The sequence below is a fragment of the Macaca fascicularis genome, chromosome 3, assembly GCF_037993035.2.
Source record: "Macaca fascicularis isolate 582-1 chromosome 3, T2T-MFA8v1.1".
Lineage (NCBI taxonomy): Eukaryota > Metazoa > Chordata > Mammalia > Primates > Cercopithecidae > Macaca > Macaca fascicularis.
In genome coordinates this window covers 98,702,506-98,721,022 of record NC_088377.1, presented here as the reverse complement: position 1 = coordinate 98,721,022, position 18,517 = coordinate 98,702,506, and the positions used below count along the sequence as shown (strand labels likewise).

At 36.8% G+C, this 18,517-nt stretch overlaps 1 protein-coding gene across 1 annotated transcript in view; it reads left to right on the top strand.

The window, feature by feature from the left end:
- Positions 1-18,517, top strand: part of ITPRID1 (ITPR interacting domain containing 1) — a 117,596-nt gene that overhangs the window by 45,280 nt on the left and 53,799 nt on the right. Inside the window, exons 6-9 of the mRNA XM_045388992.3 lie at positions 1,605-1,691; positions 4,029-4,231; positions 7,370-7,941; positions 12,675-12,732. Coding sequence (XP_045244927.2) covers positions 1,605-1,691; positions 4,029-4,231; positions 7,370-7,941; positions 12,675-12,732 — 920 coding nt within the window. The remainder of the gene's footprint in view (positions 1-1,604; positions 1,692-4,028; positions 4,232-7,369; positions 7,942-12,674; positions 12,733-18,517) is intronic.

The following is an 18,517-nucleotide window of genomic DNA, read 5'->3' as shown; positions in this document are numbered from 1 at the left end:
AATTCCAACTAGTTGTAAACCAAATCTGCAGTACTGCATCCCCCTGCTGCTACCAATTCACACCTAAGATGCTATTTGTCATAGATTTTTCTCCTTGCAGGATTGGTTGTTTTTGCTACTCATAGAATCATAGAGCTATAAGAGACCACAGAAATCTCTCAGGCAACTCTCGTTTTGTTGAAGAGGAAAATGAGAGCCAGGTTCTGTGACCAACTCATGTTTCCAAGCTTTATTACAACAGTGACCCTGTGTTGGTTCTCCTTGGATCCAAGGGCAGGCTGCTTCTGGGTTGCTCTGCTGCACCTTACAAAATAAAGTGTGGCCCTCAAACAAAGAAGGAAAAAGAAATTATGGCAGGCCTAATGAAAACTGAGGTGGGGTAGTAAGTGAAAGGGTATCTTCTGCCTCTCCTTGAGGCTCAAGGAGCTCAACTGTCTGTTAACACCAGAGTTTTTATTATCCAGAAAAACACGCTTTCTCAACTTTACAGAATGGAATCAAGTAAAGGGCATTCTTTTTTTTTTTTTTTTTGAGACAGAGTCGCTCTCTGTCGCCCAGGCTAGAGTGCAGTGGCGCGATCTCGGCTCACTGCAATCTCCGCCTCCCGGATTCAAGCAATTCCCTGCCTCAGCCTCCCAAGTAGCTGGGATTACAGGCACCCACCACCATGCCTGACTAATTTTTGTATTTTTAGTAGAGGTGGGGTTTTACCATCTTGGCCAGGCTGGTCTTGAACTCCTGACCTCGTGATCCACCCACCTCGGCCTCCCAAAGTGCTGGGATTACAGGCGTGGCCACCGTGCCTGGCCCAGCTATTCTTAGCAAATGTAGCTAGAACAAAGTCAGCAACCCAAGTAGGATAACTTGTTCTTCTCGGAAACATTGATATCTGCGTTGTATTTTTAATAAATTCTAGATATATGCCAACTGGCTATTATATTTGATGGGGCTAGATGTGATCCATGGTATAGCTGAGTTATGTATATAAAACTGAACTATATTATGACAGGATTCCACTCTCTTTGGAAGCACTTTCAAATGATCTGCAAAGCAGGCCTATTGGATAGTGATGTTCATTTTTTTTTCCATAGTAAAGGAGTTTGTTAGAAATGCATATGGATGGCTACAGGAGCACTGGAGATAGCACTTACAGAGTGTTAGCCATGCGATATGAAATCCTTCACTAGTATGAGAATTAATGTAGAGTCACTTCAGTGACGGCTGGCTGTACTTCTTTCAGCATATAATTTTAACTTCTTCCTGAAAGTTGGTGCCTAGCAAAGCTGTGTTCCTGAAAGGTTCCCCAATGATATGCCATCTGTCAAAAGTGAGACATTCTGTCACCTTCATAATGAGTACTAGCGGGCACTAACGCTAGCGAGTACTAACGCTTAAATTCTCACATCTTCTGCAATACAACACTCTTGAAAACAGGAGCAGCTCCTCCACTGCAAGCTCTCTTCTGCAAAGGTGTGGCCATTATGGGATTACTAGAGACTAAGAGGAAATGCAAATGTTTGCTCTGGAAGGAAAAGATTCACAATGACCTCCCAGGAGACTATCTAAATCAATACATCTGATTGTTGGTATTTTCCCAACTGTAGATCTTTGCATCAGTTTCCAGAAACTCCCACCCTATCCAGAGGGACCAGTTTCAACTCTTGCTATTCTACTGCAAGTGTACCACAAAGGTATGTAATTTCCAGGTGCTTTTCAACCAGAGAAATCATTCTGTGCAACAATGGATTTCATGAAATTATAAATAGGTACTTGTTGAATGAATGGATGAGAGAATGAATAAAAGATTTTCAAACCTCATCTTGCAATAACAATATAAAAGAGTTAGTAAAATTGGAAACAGACTAAATATCTGTCAGTGGGGAAATGGACAAATAAATGATTGGCCAGTTCATTTTACAGAATTCCATATAGTGATAAAAAGAATAGGTAGACATACACATACTGGCTTAGAAAGATCTATATGCCATATTTTTTAAGATTAAAAAAAGCAAGATGCAGGAAGGTACATACAGTATGTTACAATACATAAAGCAAACAAGTGAAAACCGTAAAACATGTATGTAACTGCATAGGAAAATGTCTGGAAGGATACACATGGGTTTAACTGGAAGAGGGTCAGGACTTGTGGTGGTAATAGCTGAGGGGAGTGAGAGCATTATGTGTACTATTAAAATTTTTTTAACAAAGTCAGTACATCTAATTTCTTCCACCATTAAAAGTTACCTAAAAAGTTAATGATATTTTCATGATGATATGAAAATATGTTTAATGACCAATTGATACTTATATTCTTGGTCAAGAGACTGAAGCCTTTGGAAAGCAGGAACTATGTTCATTTTTGTGCCATGTGTACCTAGCACAGAACCTAGAACATGACAGATATTCAATAAATATATGTATAAATGGGTAGGATAAACATTTGTACAGTGAAGTCAATATGATAACAGATTAAATCTTTCATGCAACTTTAGATTTCTCACCAGAACTTTTTTCTTTCTTGAACCTCTTTTATATTCAGGTGTCTGTGTCAGTGTAATCAAGTGATTGGCATACCTGATTCCCCTGTTAATCCCATGATTAAGATATCCAAATGGAGCCATCTCCACTTCACATTATAAGTTTCAGTAATCAATTGTACTGTGTGGTGACCACAGTTAATATTAACTTATTGTGTATTTCAAAAATGCTAAAAGAATATTACTTCAGATGTGCTCACCACAAGTGAGGTAGTGGGTGTTTTAATTGGCTCGATTGACTATTTCTACAACATATACATAGATCGAAACATCACACTGTACTCCATAAATGCACACAATTATTATTTATCAATTAAAAATAAATAAGTTAGTTTTTTAAAAAAGAGATACAGAATAATTAAAGAGAAAAAAAAGTGTGAACATGATGCTGGTTGTATCTGGTAAGTGGGCATCCCCAGTGAGATAGTTACCTGTTGTTGAATGTGTAAATGGCTAAGTAAATGAATTGTAGTTAATCCGATTTCAATTATGAAGTCACTGAAGTAAAATTATCTAAACTCTCCCAAATAGGCTCATTAGTGTTGCGCGTAAAGAAAAGGCAAACAAAAACTTCAACAAAAGTGCTAAGCAAACCTGGTAAAATCTTATCAAAAGGTCTGATTCCCATGGAATCCATGAAAGACTCCTGTAGTCTCCTGGGTTAGCTTAGTAACTTAGGCAAAGTTCAGACGTGAACTGGCTTACATAATATAACCATTTATATTTATAAATAGAACAATTAAATATAGAATTGTAATATATATATAATTATAATAAAATTAAATAATTTAGATAGTTATATATATAAATCAAATTAAATATATAATTTTAGTAAAAATTATAAATATAATTTTCAACTAATTGATGTTTACCATTTAAAGTGCCAAAGTGGACTAGATCAAGTTGATAAAAGCATTTTTTGTTTCTTAGCCAAGTATAAAAATCATACAGAACACATTTGAATTCTATCTAGGGACTTATAATCATTATTTGTAAACATCAGTTCTTGTAGTCTTTCTTTAGTGATATCCTGGACAGATCTGTGTTGCTCAGGATGCTGCAGACTGTTGCTCTTTTAAAATAGCCTTCTTTGAGTCTACTGTTTACAGTTTTTTGTTTGTTTGTTTTTGTTTTTTTTTCTGTTTCATTTCTTGCCTTCAGTGACCACTCCTTTGTGGTTGTCAGTGCACTGCCTCTGGCTGGCGTCTGTCCTGCAGTCTCCCTGCCCTATCTAATTTCCCATGTGCCTGTTGTGGAATGGGAAGCCAGTTAAGTAAACTCACAGTGTTGGATGTAAAGTACAGGCAAGTGGTCCCTGAGTGGGGGTGCAGTCAGTCCTTTAAGCATATAGGAACGCTAGTGAATGCACCATTTGTCTATTTAGGATCCTCTTTCACGCAACATCTGGGAGATTGGGTGGGTGAGGTGACCAGAAAAAAATGGCGTGGGGTTAACTGGTTTTGGATAAAGATATTCATATTTTTACCACAGCATTCCTGAATGGCTGGAATTTTGGGAGAAAGATCCAGTGGAGATTCTCTTGGATCTGGGGTTTGGTGCCGATGAGCCAGACATCTGCACGCAAATCCCAACCAGATTCCTTGGTTGTGGCTCAGCAGCCAGAGGGATCAACATCCGTGTTTTTCTTGAAGCTCAAAAGCAGCGAATGGACATTGAGAACCCCAACTTGTACGGTAAGCGAGGTCCCCGTGGCATTTGCATCTCAGCATTGGCAATGAGTGGGCAGGTGGGCCACAGTGTAGGCGAGGAGATTGTGTGAAGTAGCACGCAAACCCTCTATTACAGTGACTTCACACACAAAAGATGAATTTTTTGGTCATCCTATATGTCCAGTGGGAGTTGGTGTGTATGTTCGGGAGAAAGGAGTATCTATTTGCTCCATGTTGTCCTCACTCAGGAATACGGCCTCTAATCTGGAACCTCACTAGTTGCAATAATAAGGAAAGGTAGAAATGGAAAATGATACTCAGCTCTTCAATCTTCTGGTCCTAACTTACACACAGCAGGTCTTGTTCACACTTCATTGGCCAAAATAAGTCACATGGCCACACCTAACTCCAAGTGAGTGGGAATGTACAACCCTAACAATTGCCCAGAAGGAGGAAAGCTGGTAGTAATGGTGGGAAGCACTAATATGTACCATAGCCACACACCCAGGAGGCAGAGAAACTGGAATCTGACAAGGATTACCATGAATGATTAGGTGAAACCCTAATTTCTTCATTTATGAGATTTAGAACACTATCGTTTATACCTTGAGCTGTAAGTGATAGTTATTAATCTGCCGTGCCTCCTGATTTACTGTGTCTAAACCTTATAGTTAATCAGGCATGTTGCTATATTTCTTCAGCTGGTGATCAATGTAATCGTATAATCCTTTTCTCTAGGACATTACCAAGGATGTTCTTGGGGGTGTCTGTACTGTGCTCAAACAGTTTGGGGGAAAGATGCTTTGCAGCTCAATAGGTTTATTTACTGCAGGATTGATTTAATATGCTAAGGTGCACTTTCAGTCTCCTAGATGGGATGCAGTGCAGCATTTCAAAACCACTTAAATACAAAAGACCTCTTGGAGAAGCATTGAGGAAGACCTTCCCACATAAATACAAAAGGCATCTTGGAGAAGCATTGAGGAAGACCTTGTCTATAGTACAGAGTTTGAGGAATTCCAGAGGGGGGAACTGACAAAATTCTGATTATCAAATAAATTATTTTAAATAAATAAATTCACTAAGAGGAAAGTCATGAAAGACAAAGTGTTTTTCTCAAGCAATGATCTGGAAGAGGGACTTTACTTGGAGTTCTCATTTTAGCTCCTGTTTCTCCCATTTTCATATGGGTAAAATGGTCCCAAACTTCAGGAATGATATTTTCTTTTAAGTGAGTATGTAAAGCCGAAGGTGCTGAAATGCAGTATTTCTTTACTTTTTAGACACAATTAATGTTGTTCTTTGTATCTCCTCTTGCAAGCAGCACAGAGATGCAAATTCTTTGATCATTCCTTTATTTCAGGAGAACAATGTCATTTACCAATATTTGAATAGCATTTGAGCTGCTATGAAGTAAATATTTCACAAAAGAAATTGAGATATGGATTACAGAGAAATTAGGAGTTGGTCCCTGATTCTGTGATCTCTGGTGCACTCTTATTTCTACAACATAACCTTTGATTCAGGGAAAAAGAGAAGGTCAAATATAAAGCAACCAATAATAAAGCTAGTTGGCAGATAGAATGGAAAATTGTATCTCATTCAAAGTCAACACAAACGTTTAAACTTGGGAAATGAGAATCAATTAGTCCGTTGTTCAATTTACCCAAAGGCAAAAATAAAAGAAAACACTTATCTGACGCTTCAGACTATTGTGTTCTCTGAATTGACTTAGCCAATTAAATTGGTAGGTTTTTGTCTTAGTCTAAATATAAAAACCCACCATGGATGGATGTAAAGCAATCATAAAAGTTGAATTATCATTCAATTGTACCCTCTGGATCACAAAAGAGATTTAGTTTCAACTACAGCTTCATGTAATCAGAATTATCCTAAAACATACGAACCCCACAGTTCCTATAGGTCTTGGAAAAATATCACAGTCCTCTGGGAGAAATCTGTCACTTCTTTTTGGAGTAGAAGGATGATTAGTCAATACTTCTTTTAGGTAAAAGAAACAGGTAGGCACTGGCTCATGAGAGTCAGGGACATTGCTGTGATGGTGCAAACACAACAAAAGACAACATCCTTGCCTACCTATGTGGTCCTTGACCTTCGCTGAGTTATGCAACCTTACATGCTATCACTGTGATTAAGAGGAGGCTGGGTAATAAAAACAAAATATTCCATTTGTATTACAATGGTTTTATTATCTTGAGATACCAAAAATATTTTCCATGTTTTTTTTTTTTCAAACTGGCAATATGTTCTCACTTTAGCCCTGCTGCATTAGGTCTCTTCCACATGCTAATTAAGTCAATACTGTACTTGCATATGGCCCAGATCATCCAGAAAGGCTTAACAAGTTGACGAGCTGGTTTGTTTTGAAGGGCAAATGGGTTTTTACATTAATGACTATCTTCTCTGGAAAGACTGAGGAGAATATATTCCCTTCCTAAGTCTTGCTCATTTATAATCATTATTTTAACAACTGATACTTACATGGCATTGTGTCTTCACAGTTTTGCTTTAGTGACCATGACAGATGTGAAAAATACATGAGAGATGAAAAGACTGGCCATTTACTATGTGCCTGGCATGGCTCTAGCACTGTTTAGCTCTTAGTTATTTTATTCTGAGCTCAAACATCCAGTGAATGGTTGACCTGGGATTTGGATCCAGGCCTTCCAACTCTATATGCCATGATCTTTCCACACTCTCAGGTGACAGTTTGGATAGGGATGATGTAAGTGATGGTAGGAATATACATCACATAGAGTCATGGAGGAATATTCAGGTAGCCTCATGTTGATAGCACTGGGTTCACTCTTTAATATATGTTAGTATACAGATTCACCAATGCCTACAGTTTTTAATACCTAACACATAAAAACTATAGGCATATATGAATCTATATAATTATGTGTCTTCAACTAAATATAAAAGCTGTTCACTTTCCCCACAACACAGCAAAATCTTATTGCGTAGGGAAATCATCTCCATAATAGTAATGGCATATACTGAGAAAAACTTCAGTTTCAAGAGCCTAATGTCCTTCCTATCTTGAAAATTTCATTTTAACTGAGTCTTCAGTTTTTACTACATGAATAGTTTCAGCAAAAAGACCCAGTCTAAAACTTTCTTGTTTCTTGTGTTGTGCAGGCCGTTTCCGACAGCTGGAAATCCTGGACCGTGTGACCCATGCCTTCTCATCTTTGCTGAATGATGTCAGCATCCTGCCAAACAGAGCTGAAGAGAAAGCTGGAGGAGAGAGTGTGCAAAGAACCTCAGTGAGTGCCACCAAAGAGCATCGAAGAAGGATGGGTAAACTTATAAGGAGAGCTTCAAAACAGAACATCAGGAGGGATTGTTACCCGGAGGCATCAGAGTCCTTCAAGATGAAAGATGAAGTTTTTATCCCCTTTACAAAACCATGGGAGTGTGGAGCAGAGCTAGCAGCAACCTCAATCAAGCACAAGCAGAATCATTTGTCTCTGTCAGTAGAACATCAGTCTCTCCAAGCCTGTGATGATTTGGTACCTTATCCTCCCCACGATCTTCTGGGCAAGCAATGGCCTTGCTCATCTATGCCAGCCAAGCAGATTGCTCCTTCCTGTGTGTCTGAGGGGTCAGTCAAGGGCAAAACTCAGAAGGAGAACTTATTTCAGACTAACAAGCTCAAGTGCTTCTCTCGTCTTGCGGGTAAAGGACCAGACTCGTTTGAAATGGAAGAGGTCAGTGTTGCACCAACGTGCCCAACCTCCTAAGGGAAATAACCTTCACTATGGCACCCTTGTTTTCCAGACTTCATTTCACCACTTCATGTTTTAATCCCTCAGCATTACATCTTAGTGTTCTGAGTCAGTTTAGTGATTTAAAGTCATTCTAGTTGCTTTTGTTGGAAATAAACTAGTAGGAAACCAGCCTTTGCTTGCTCCAATGTCTTTCCTTTTTCTTGCTCACAGTTGAATCCATAGGTCATTTCTGACTTTGCTTTTGCTTAATTGTTTTATGTACCTGTATGTGTGCTTTTTATCTACTCTCTAACTTTTCATGTTTTATCTTCTTCAAGGATCAGTTCAACTACTTCCCACTCAGTGAAACTTACCTTGACCACTTCTTCTCTGTGTTCTCATGGCTTTAGCAGTGTGAGCTCGTTATGTCAGAGATTGAGTGTGTGTCAGTGCTGTCTCCCCCAAAAACTCTCAGCTCCTTTAGGGCCGGGGATGTGTGTTGGAAATAATTTCCCCCACAATGCCTAACACAGGGCCTCAGACAAAGCAGTATGGACTTGGGTATGGTCTTGATTTTAGGGTGTTAGTATGATGTTTATTTGTTTGCTTTGGGATGTATTGATTTTCACATAGCTTGACCTTCATTTCACACACGTTTTTTGCTCATCCATCCCTACCTTCATTCATTTACACTAGTTTTTATCTTCACTTAGATGACATTCTCACTTGTACATCTCAGAGTTGTTTCCCCCCCCCCCAAAAAATACATATACATGTCTGCTTATCTGTCTATTCATAATGGCAGCTAGGATTGGGAGTTAACTTGTTGTTAACTCTGTTATTTAGTATAATTACAAATAAGTCGTTACAAAGGAGGAACAAAGCTTTTCTCTCCTTTCATCTAAATTATCTAAAAGTAGGGCAGGATATTTACATGCCAATTCCAAAGTGGGCTTACTTCTCTGTTGAGCCCTCTATGTGCCAGGCACAGAAACGGTAACAGAATCTGCCTTGAAAAGGGAGCTACAGAGAAGTGGCAGGGATGGGCACTGACACCATAAGATGGTAGGCATAGAGACAGCACTACTGATACACTTTACATCACTACACAGACATATTGTCGGGTATTCCAGGAGCAAGTAAAGGCATTCTTAGCCAGCCTGGGGCTGAGAGGATAAAGAAATTTGTAGAAAGTAAGGCTTAATCACAATTTAAAATTGTGATTAAGAAGAATAGGATGGAGTCAGGTGAATATGCCTATTGGCATAGCTGCATCCCACAAAGATATAAAAATTATTTTAAAATAAATAGATGTCAAGGTTCCTAATATCTATGTATGTGTATGTATGTTTGTGCACATATATGCCTTGTATAAAAATTAAAGAACCTTAAAATGTTAAACTGAATTTAAGTAGTAGCATTAAAATGAATAACGATAATAAAAAGAGGAAAAGAAATACCTTTGGTCAAATGCCCTGATTTGAGGATAAACTGAGAAGGCACTAAAAAAAGAATTTTTTAAAACTTAATCTTGCAAAGATTATTTAATTACCAAGCCAATAGTTAAATTACTATAAAGAATGTCAAGTCGGCCAGGAGCTGTGGCTCACGCCTGTAATACCAACAGTTTGGGAGGCAGAGGCAGGTGGATCACCTAAGGTCAGGAATTTGAGACCAGCCTGGCCAACCTGGTGAAACCCTATCTCTACCAAAAATACAAAAACAAAAACTAGGTGGGCATGGTGGAGGGTGCCTGTAATTCCAGTTACTCGGGAGGCTGAGGCAGGAGAATCACTTGAACCTGGGAAGCGGAGGTTGCAGTGAGCTGAGATGGCAACACTGCACTCCAGCCTGGACAAGAGTGAAACTCTGTCTCAAAAAAATAAAAATAAAAATAAAAAATAAATAAAAGGTAAAAGAATGTCAAGTCAACCTGCTATTAGCTAGGATCCAAACAAAAAGTGTCACCAGACTCCAACCCATTGTCAAGCCTCATCAGACTCTATTGTCCCTGAAGGTTCTTCTGCTTCAAACTAGACTGATTTAGAGAAAAATAATATTTCTAGTATGCCATTGAAATTTCAGAGGAAAGGAATAGACAAACATCAAATTTATCAAATTTGATAAATTTTATATAAATAAATAAGAAAAGAATGTTAGTCCTTGATTGGTATACTTTCAAGAATTTTTAACTTACGATTATTCAATAAAATACTACATATTAGTATATATTTGGGAAGAGAGTAGAAACAACTCAACACCAAAATAAAGAAAGCAAATTCACATGTTTCTTTGGCACGTAGTAGGTACTTAGTAAATATTTGTTAATTGAGTAAACATCCAAAGAATTTGACAATATTGATTTAATGTAAGGATGGCTTTCATAGGAAAACAAAATATTCTGTCAAATTTCACAGCCATCTTGGTGTTTTTATGTTCTAGGATTTGTGTGTGTGAGAGACTGTGTGTGTATGTAAGGCAGAGATAGTCCTAAAAATGATAAAAAAGAAACACACTACTTGAATTTCATTTTTAATAAAAAGTGCATATAAAATATTACATTCTCACTGGGGAAAAAATACTTGTTTCACTCAATACCAGTGCATGAGTAAATGAAGCTTGGGTAGATTGTATCTTAAACAGAAACCAATGCCAGATTTAATATTTATTTTTCAATGTCAAATTTTAAAATCCAATTATAAGAAATGAAAAATATGTGTGAAATTGGCAGATTTTCATGGCATTTAAAACAAGAGCCAATGTACTTAAATATCTAGCTATCAGAATTTCAAGTACGATTGGCCAAATTTTGCCTCCAGATCAACCAATGATGCTTTCCCTAAAGTTGTACTCAGAGCTGAATTTGGCAATGTTTGTCTCACTTCTCAAAAGTATAATTTCAACAAAATTGTGCATAGATTTTTTAATGGAAAAATCAACATTTTTTTGTTTAATTTTACTTAGTAAAATTAAGTCAGCCCCTCTCTTTTTAAATTCCCAGATACATTAAGTGAATTTGATACTTGTAAAATTTGTGCAATGTAAACTCAAGGTAGGATGCTTCTTCATATTCATAAGAAATAATTTTTAGCTTTCCCTCCTGTTTGCATATAAGCATCCTATTCTCTAGAAGTCACATGTGAGAACATTAATCATATTATTAAACAATCCCAGTCAACATCTTGATTAGGTGGGGAATATTTCAAAAGCTATAACTATTTCTTTATTTTATTTTGTATTAATTAATAAGTTTGGCTCAGGTGGAATAACCCAGGAATACACATGGCTTTCATTTGAAATGAATGGGGCTTTTCCTTTTTTTTTCAAAAGACAAACATGTGCTTCACATTGCCCTAAGTGGATTTTTCTCCATGATAATGGTCATAGCCAAAACTTTTTATTACATTTGAAAACGCATATGACACTCACTGATTTGAGTTACCAACACTAGTGAAAATAATGCTAAGAGTATGTCTAATAGATTACAAGTATAAAGTAACTTATTTGAAAAAAAGATATGAAGGATTAAAAAGAGGGATTAAAAATTTTTTCTTATTACAGTTGCATTATATCCTCATGGTCTCCAGTCTATTCCTGGGTTAGAGTCATTTTTGGCCATATGTACCACAGTGTTTAAAATGTTTATGTTCTTTGATTCAGCTCTCAGTATTCAAATATCAATTCCAAATAAGTAATATGACATGTAGATACAGATTTATGAACAAGAATATTCACCTCATCATTATTTCTAATTGCAAAATTTAGAAAACATTTCAAGAGTGGGAGAATTGTTAAGTAAACTAATGTACTTCCTGAGAACAGCCTCTTGTCCTGTCATTAAATATGTTTTCAGAGAAATTTTATGATGTGGAATAAAAATTCCTGCTTCAAATTTCTGAGCGAAAAATTTCACTACATGACAATATCCAGAATAAATGTATATAAAAGAAAACTTTCAAAGAAATACTCCAAAATGTTTTTGGAGTAACAGTAACTGTTTTCTTATCTTCTTTTTATTTTTTGGAGAGATGGGGTCTCACTATATTGCCCAGGCTGGTTTTAACCACCTGGCTTCAAGTGATTCTCCCACCTTGACCTCCCAAATTGTTGAGATTACAGGCATGAGCTATCAAGCCCAGCCCTGTTTTTTTTACCTTCTTTTTCTATGTATCATGTTTCTATAATTAGCTGTATTGCTATTTTAGAAGTAATATGCATTATTTTGTTTAATGATAACTTTATTTTCATCAATACAGAAATATTCATTAATTTCTTTAAAAATTTCAAAAATAAATTTTGTTCTAGCAATTTGGAAACTAAAATTTTAAAAAATGTCTAAGCATTATATAGCAACTAAATTTTCTGAATTACTTTCCATAAATTTATCAAGCCCTAATTAGCTTTCTCCAAATACACTTAAGTTCTTTGGAAGGCAAAAACAATCTAGAATAGAAATATTATTATTTAAATGTCTTTCAAATGTACAACTTCCAGAAGCATTGATCAGCCCATCCAGACGTGATCTTCCCCTTTCCTCAACTTCTTTAATTCTTTGAATCTTTATCACGGGTACCTTGTCCCCGCTACCTCCTCCCAGCAGACTGTAAGTTATTTCAATTCAGGATCTCATGTTTATCCCTCTTATCAGTTGCCAGTCTCATTACATATTGATTAAAATAAGTGAATTTATTTGACAAAATTTCTAATGACATTGATGCATTTTGATATCTTAGGTCCAGAGCTTTGAAGAAGAGACTGGTAATCCTCTTGACATGACTTCAGGAACTGTAGGTAAGAATTCATCAAGGTGTGTGATCTCATTAGTGGTCTTTCAGAACGTAAATAACTGGTATTTAAATTTCTTAATGTGTACAGAGTTTAAATTACCTGTAGAAGATACTCTACATTCATGCATCTTCTGGGATATTAAAAGCCTACTGGTAGGCCAGGCATGGTGGGTCATGCCTGTAATCTCAGCACTTTGGAGGCCGAGACGTGGGAATCGCCTGAGGTCGGGAGTTCAAGGCCAGCCTGGCCAACATGGCAAAACCCCACCTCTACTAAAAATACAAAAAAATTAGCTGGCACAGTGGTGTGCACCTGTAATCCCAGCTATTTGAGAGGCTGAGGCCGGAGAATTGCTTGAACCCGGGAGACGGAGGTTGCAGTGAACTGAAATCGTACCACTGCACTCTAGCCTGGGCAACAAGAGCAAAACTCCATCTCAAAAAACAAAACAAAACAAAACAAAAAACTACTGGCAATGCAAATGTACATGTAAATTTTAAAAGACCACAGAAACATTCAATATCCCTGGGGCTAATGGTTTGTGTGGCTTGTCTGACACTAACTCTATACGATCTGACTACCATAGTGGAATGAATTTCATGGGACTGAGCCTGACTGTGGGGAGGCGGGTACTTTTTCACTCCTTCCACCAACTGCTTCATAGTGTACACACTGTTTCATTTAACTGGGTCTCAGTTTTTCCATCTGAAATAAAGAAATAAGTGCAGATAATTTTAAGTTCTCTGCTAGCCCTTGCATTCTGCATTTTGTATAATCTTAATGTTAAACTCTCAGTGGACAGAGGTTCCCTAGATGTAGCTCTGCAAGTTTTCTCTCAGAATGATGCTTTAACATCCTAAACAAGAGAGAAGGAAACCCTTCTCTATTCCTGGTTTTTATTCCCCCATTCAGTTGTCACTGTGATTCAGCATTTCCATGGCCCTATAAGGCAGTTAGAAGTAGGCACAATTAGTCCAGCAAAATACAGCAGACGAAGCTCATGCATTTCCTGGAAGAAAATATGCAAATTTTAAATTTAATTTAGTGCTGTGTCAAACACATCTTTTTCATTACAAAGTGTATGTATGGGCCTCATTTTGCTAAATGCTGTTTAGAAATTATGCATTAGTAATTATAGGGTCCTGCTGATTACATAAATTGTTATCCTGCTCTTCGAAGTAATTACCACATAACCTGCATTGAGGCTTATAAGACAAAAATAAGCATCTGTTTTCCATCTAATTGAATGCTTCTCAATGAAGCTGGAGGTCCCCTTGCCAACAGGAATTGCCTTCTTTGACATTGTATTAAGAGGTCAATTAATACCATGTAAGTCGCCCCAATCATTCCAAAAAATTATTTGGGAAGTTAGACAAAAATTACTAATCTACATTTCATCTCGAATTGAGAGAGCAAAGTAAGGTAGGTGAAGGAGAGCCTAATGGATAAAATCTGAATTATAGTACAGCAAATGTGATTTTGTTACTTTCGAAAATAGTGTTGTTAACCAAAACAAACATAAGACTCAGAATAAATATGTAAAATTCGTTCAATTAATGGGAAAAGGAAATTATCATATGTATGTGATAACTGTATGTGTAATCACTTTGAGATATTGTATACACGCATTTTTTTTCTCAAAGTATAAAACAATTACTTCATTTTAAAGATGAAAGCACATGGACTATTTTGACCAAAATATTATAGCAGTAGTGATGCTGTGCTAGTTTCAGCACCACTCACTCAGTTGCTTCCCAGCTCTTGAGATATTTCCTCTTGGAACATTCCCTCTGGGAACGCAGCCCGTATGTTGTGCGAAGCCCAAGTGACATGAGGATGCCACGCGTGGACTCTCTGGTGGACAGTGCTGCATGAGCTCCATGTGAATACCATCTTTGATGTCCGGCCCCAACTTTCAGATGACTCTAGCCCAGGTGCCATCTGATGCAACTACATGAGAGAATCCAAGAGAAAGCCACACTGAGCTGGCCAGCTCACAGAATCAGGAGATAGCAAATTGTTGTTTTAAACACATAGGTGAAGGTACATGATGAACTCTTCAAATACCTTTAAAATGTGTTAAAAACCAGTAATAAGACTGCATAGTAGCAGAAAGATTATATTTAAGCATTTCCTAATTGAATGTGAACAAATTGACTTTATATAGAAAATTGGGACCCAAGGCCACAAATATACTATCCTCCCTGAGTCCCCTAAAAATAAAATGTCACTTAAATGACAGGGGAATATAAGGAAAAAAGGAAATATGTAATAGTGCTATTTAAAAGGAAGAAGAGGAGGAGAAGTCTATCATTCATATTCTATAAGACTAGGACTTTGTGTGGGATTTATTGTGGACGAAGTTGCAGACAATTCTAGGTAAAGAGCCCACCTAAGGATTAAAAAGGTGAGTCTACTGCAGGACTATACTAACATGATAAGGTAAAAATTTCCAAGAGAATCTCACTTAGTTATCAACTTGGATAAGATATGCCTTCCCTGCCACCTTATAAAATCATCAAACCAAGCAAAATTATAAGATTTAGCAGTTCAAAAATCAGAAGTTATTCAGAATAAATGTCCACTAAAAAATGATTACAAAGAAACATGACAAATCATCAGGAATTACTATTCTCAGTGAGTTGTATGAGGACATGGCATCTATGTAAGAGAAGCATCTCCAATGAGTAGATTCCTTTCAGATAAAACATACAAAGCTTGATTCTGTTTCTGATGCTAAGTAATCCCTAATGAGCCAACCCTCCCACAGAGAATAATCATAAACTCTGGACAAAATATTTTTAAAACTCCTACATAAAGGCACTGAAGAGTGACCAAAAGTGAACAGAGAGTGGAGGGGGTTTCAACACATAGAAGGAAGGAATGGCACTGGGTGAGTGTCCTGTTTTTTAAAAGCTTTTGAGCTTCAGGGAAGGCTGCAGTTGACACTGTCCTAAAACTCTAATAGAAAGTAGCAGTATTGGCCGCGTACAGTGGCTCATGCCTGTAATTCCAGCACTTTGGGAGGCTGAGGTAAGTGGATCACTAGAGGTCAGGATTTCTATACCAGCCTGGCCAAATGGTGAAACTCTGTCTCTACTAAAAATACAAAAATTAGCCAGGCATGGTGGTGGGTGCCTGTAATTCCAGCTACTGGAGGCTGAGGCAGGAGAATTGCTTGAACCTGGGAGGCAGAGGTTGTGGTGAGCCTTGATTGTGTCAGCTGCACTCCAGCCTGGGCAACAGAGTGATACTCTGTCTCAAAAAAAATAAAACAAAAAGTAGCAGTCTTACTAGTTAAAAAAAAAAAATCAGAATATAAAATTTGAGGAAATGATAATAGCTGAAAAGAGAAGGGGGAAAATCACAGAAAGGAGAGAACCAAGGAGGAAAATCTTCAAATTCTAGGAATTAAATCTTTTCAAATCTCTAGCCAATTGTTGAACCAAACACACATGGAAAGGACTTAAAGAATCTGTTAAGACTAAAAGATGTGAACTGAGATTTTCATTTGGAGTTTGATTCCAGACAAGTTCCTTGCCTCCTTAAACAACATACCATTCACAATATTCAGGAACAATAAAATTATACTAGACACATGAAGAAATGAGAAAATATAACTCATATGCAAGAAAAATGGCAATTAATGAAGACAAACCATGAGAAAGCCCAGATGTTCTAATCAGCAGATAGGGAGATTATTATAATTATGCTGAAGGATATAGAGGAAAATATGCTCACAATGAATGAAAAGATAGAAAATCTAAAAAAATAGAATTATAATAAATAATAAAATGGAAATTCTGTAAATAAAAACTATAATTTCTGAAATTCAATATTCATTTAACATTACATCAGAAACAATGAAAGAAAGACTTGGTGGATTTTAATATATCTATAGACATTATCCAACAATCTGAAGATCAGGAAAAAGATTTGAAAATTATAGAAAATACTTATCTGAGTTTCAAAAGCCTGTGAAGCAATATCAAAGGTCAAATATACATGTAGTTGCAGTCTGAGAAGGAAAGGACAGAGAAAACTGTACAGGAAAAAAATATTTAGAGAAATAATGGTGGGAAATCTTCCAATTTTGCTCAAAGATTTACATTTACAGATTCAAAAAGCCAGCAAACTCTAAGTGGGATAATTACAAAGAAATTACAAAGAAAACTACACCTAAATAATACTAGGATCAAACTGATAGAAATCAAACATAAAAGAAAATGTTTAAAGCAGGCACACAAAAATGACATATTGAATACAGGGGAATAAAGATTTGAATGACAGAAGATTTCTCATTAAAAACAATAGAGACCAGAAGACAGTAACTATGAGCCAGAAATCTACATGCAACAAAAATATCCTTCAAAAATAAAGATAAAATTTCAGACAAACAAACAAAAATAACTCATCACCAGTACCCATGTACTGTAAGCATTGCTAAAGGAAGTTCTTTAAGCATTGCTAAAGGGCAGGGTATCGTGGTGTTGTATACCATATGTTGATGTTATACTTGACAATTTATAGCATACAGGATGGGGGAATTGGTAAATGAACAAAGATACCTACAAGATTTCTACATTTTACATGAAGTGGTACAATATAACTTTAAGTAGACTGAAAAAATAAGGATGTAAAAGAGACAAAAAATGAGAGGTATAGCAAAATGCTAATAAAAATTTATATACGTGTGTGTGTGTGTGTGTGTGTGTGTGTGTATATATACAGTTTGTTTTTTGAGATGGGGATCTCACTCTGTAGCCCAGGTTGAAGTGCAGTGGTACAATCCTAAATCACTGCAACCTTGAACTCCTAGTGTCAAGAGACCCTCCTGCCTCAGCCTACCAAGTAGCTGGGATCATAGGCGCATGCCACTATGCCCAGCTACTTTTTTAAAATTAAAATATAATTTTTAAAATACAATAGAATTAGTAAGAGACAGACTGGTACATATATAAAAATGACTGAAAACTAGCAGATGTTTGAGAAATTACTTAAGAACTAAGTGGGAAAAGAAAAAGAAATGAATATAATAAACAAAATGTCAAAGACGACGGATCCAAGAAATAGTACATAGATGTAAGAAGTGGTTGCAGTTGGACTCTTAATGTCTTAAATTTCGACTGGGGTTCTAAAAAAGATATATATCAGATACAAAGTCAATATGTGACAAGCATATATATGTAGTTTTCTAAGGAATTTGTAGGAATCAGTTCCACAACATTGAACCTTTCAGCCATCATGAATATAAAGAGGGGACAAGTTGCAGAGAGAAGAAAACAATGGATGAAGATAATTCATTGGAGAACACTGTTTCCCTGCTGGGTATCCTCATTCCTTCTTTGGAGGAAGATTGAGGACACTAAATTTCACTCCTAAGCAGTAAGAAGCCTGCAAGGAGATTATTCACAGAGCAGTGTCATTATATTTAACAAATACAAACACACTGTGATAGGTACTGTTCTAAATGTTTCATATGCTTTACTTAATTTAATCCTTAAAATAAACCTTTAAAGTAAGCAGTATTACTATTTCCGTGTATTAGATGAAGAAACAAGCACGGAGAAGTTAAATAATGTGCCCCAGTTTCTCATAGAGTTCAAAGTGGTGCCAGGTTTCAAATTCAGCCTGTCTAGCTCCAGAGTCTACACTCTTGAATGCTGTGCTATGCATCTGGAAAATGAGTCCCTTGCATCTGAGAGACACATGGCTCATGCATGAGAACATCAACACTGACTGTGGAATGGGCTGTGCCTCCAGGTCAAGAACTCTAGTGAGCAAGAGA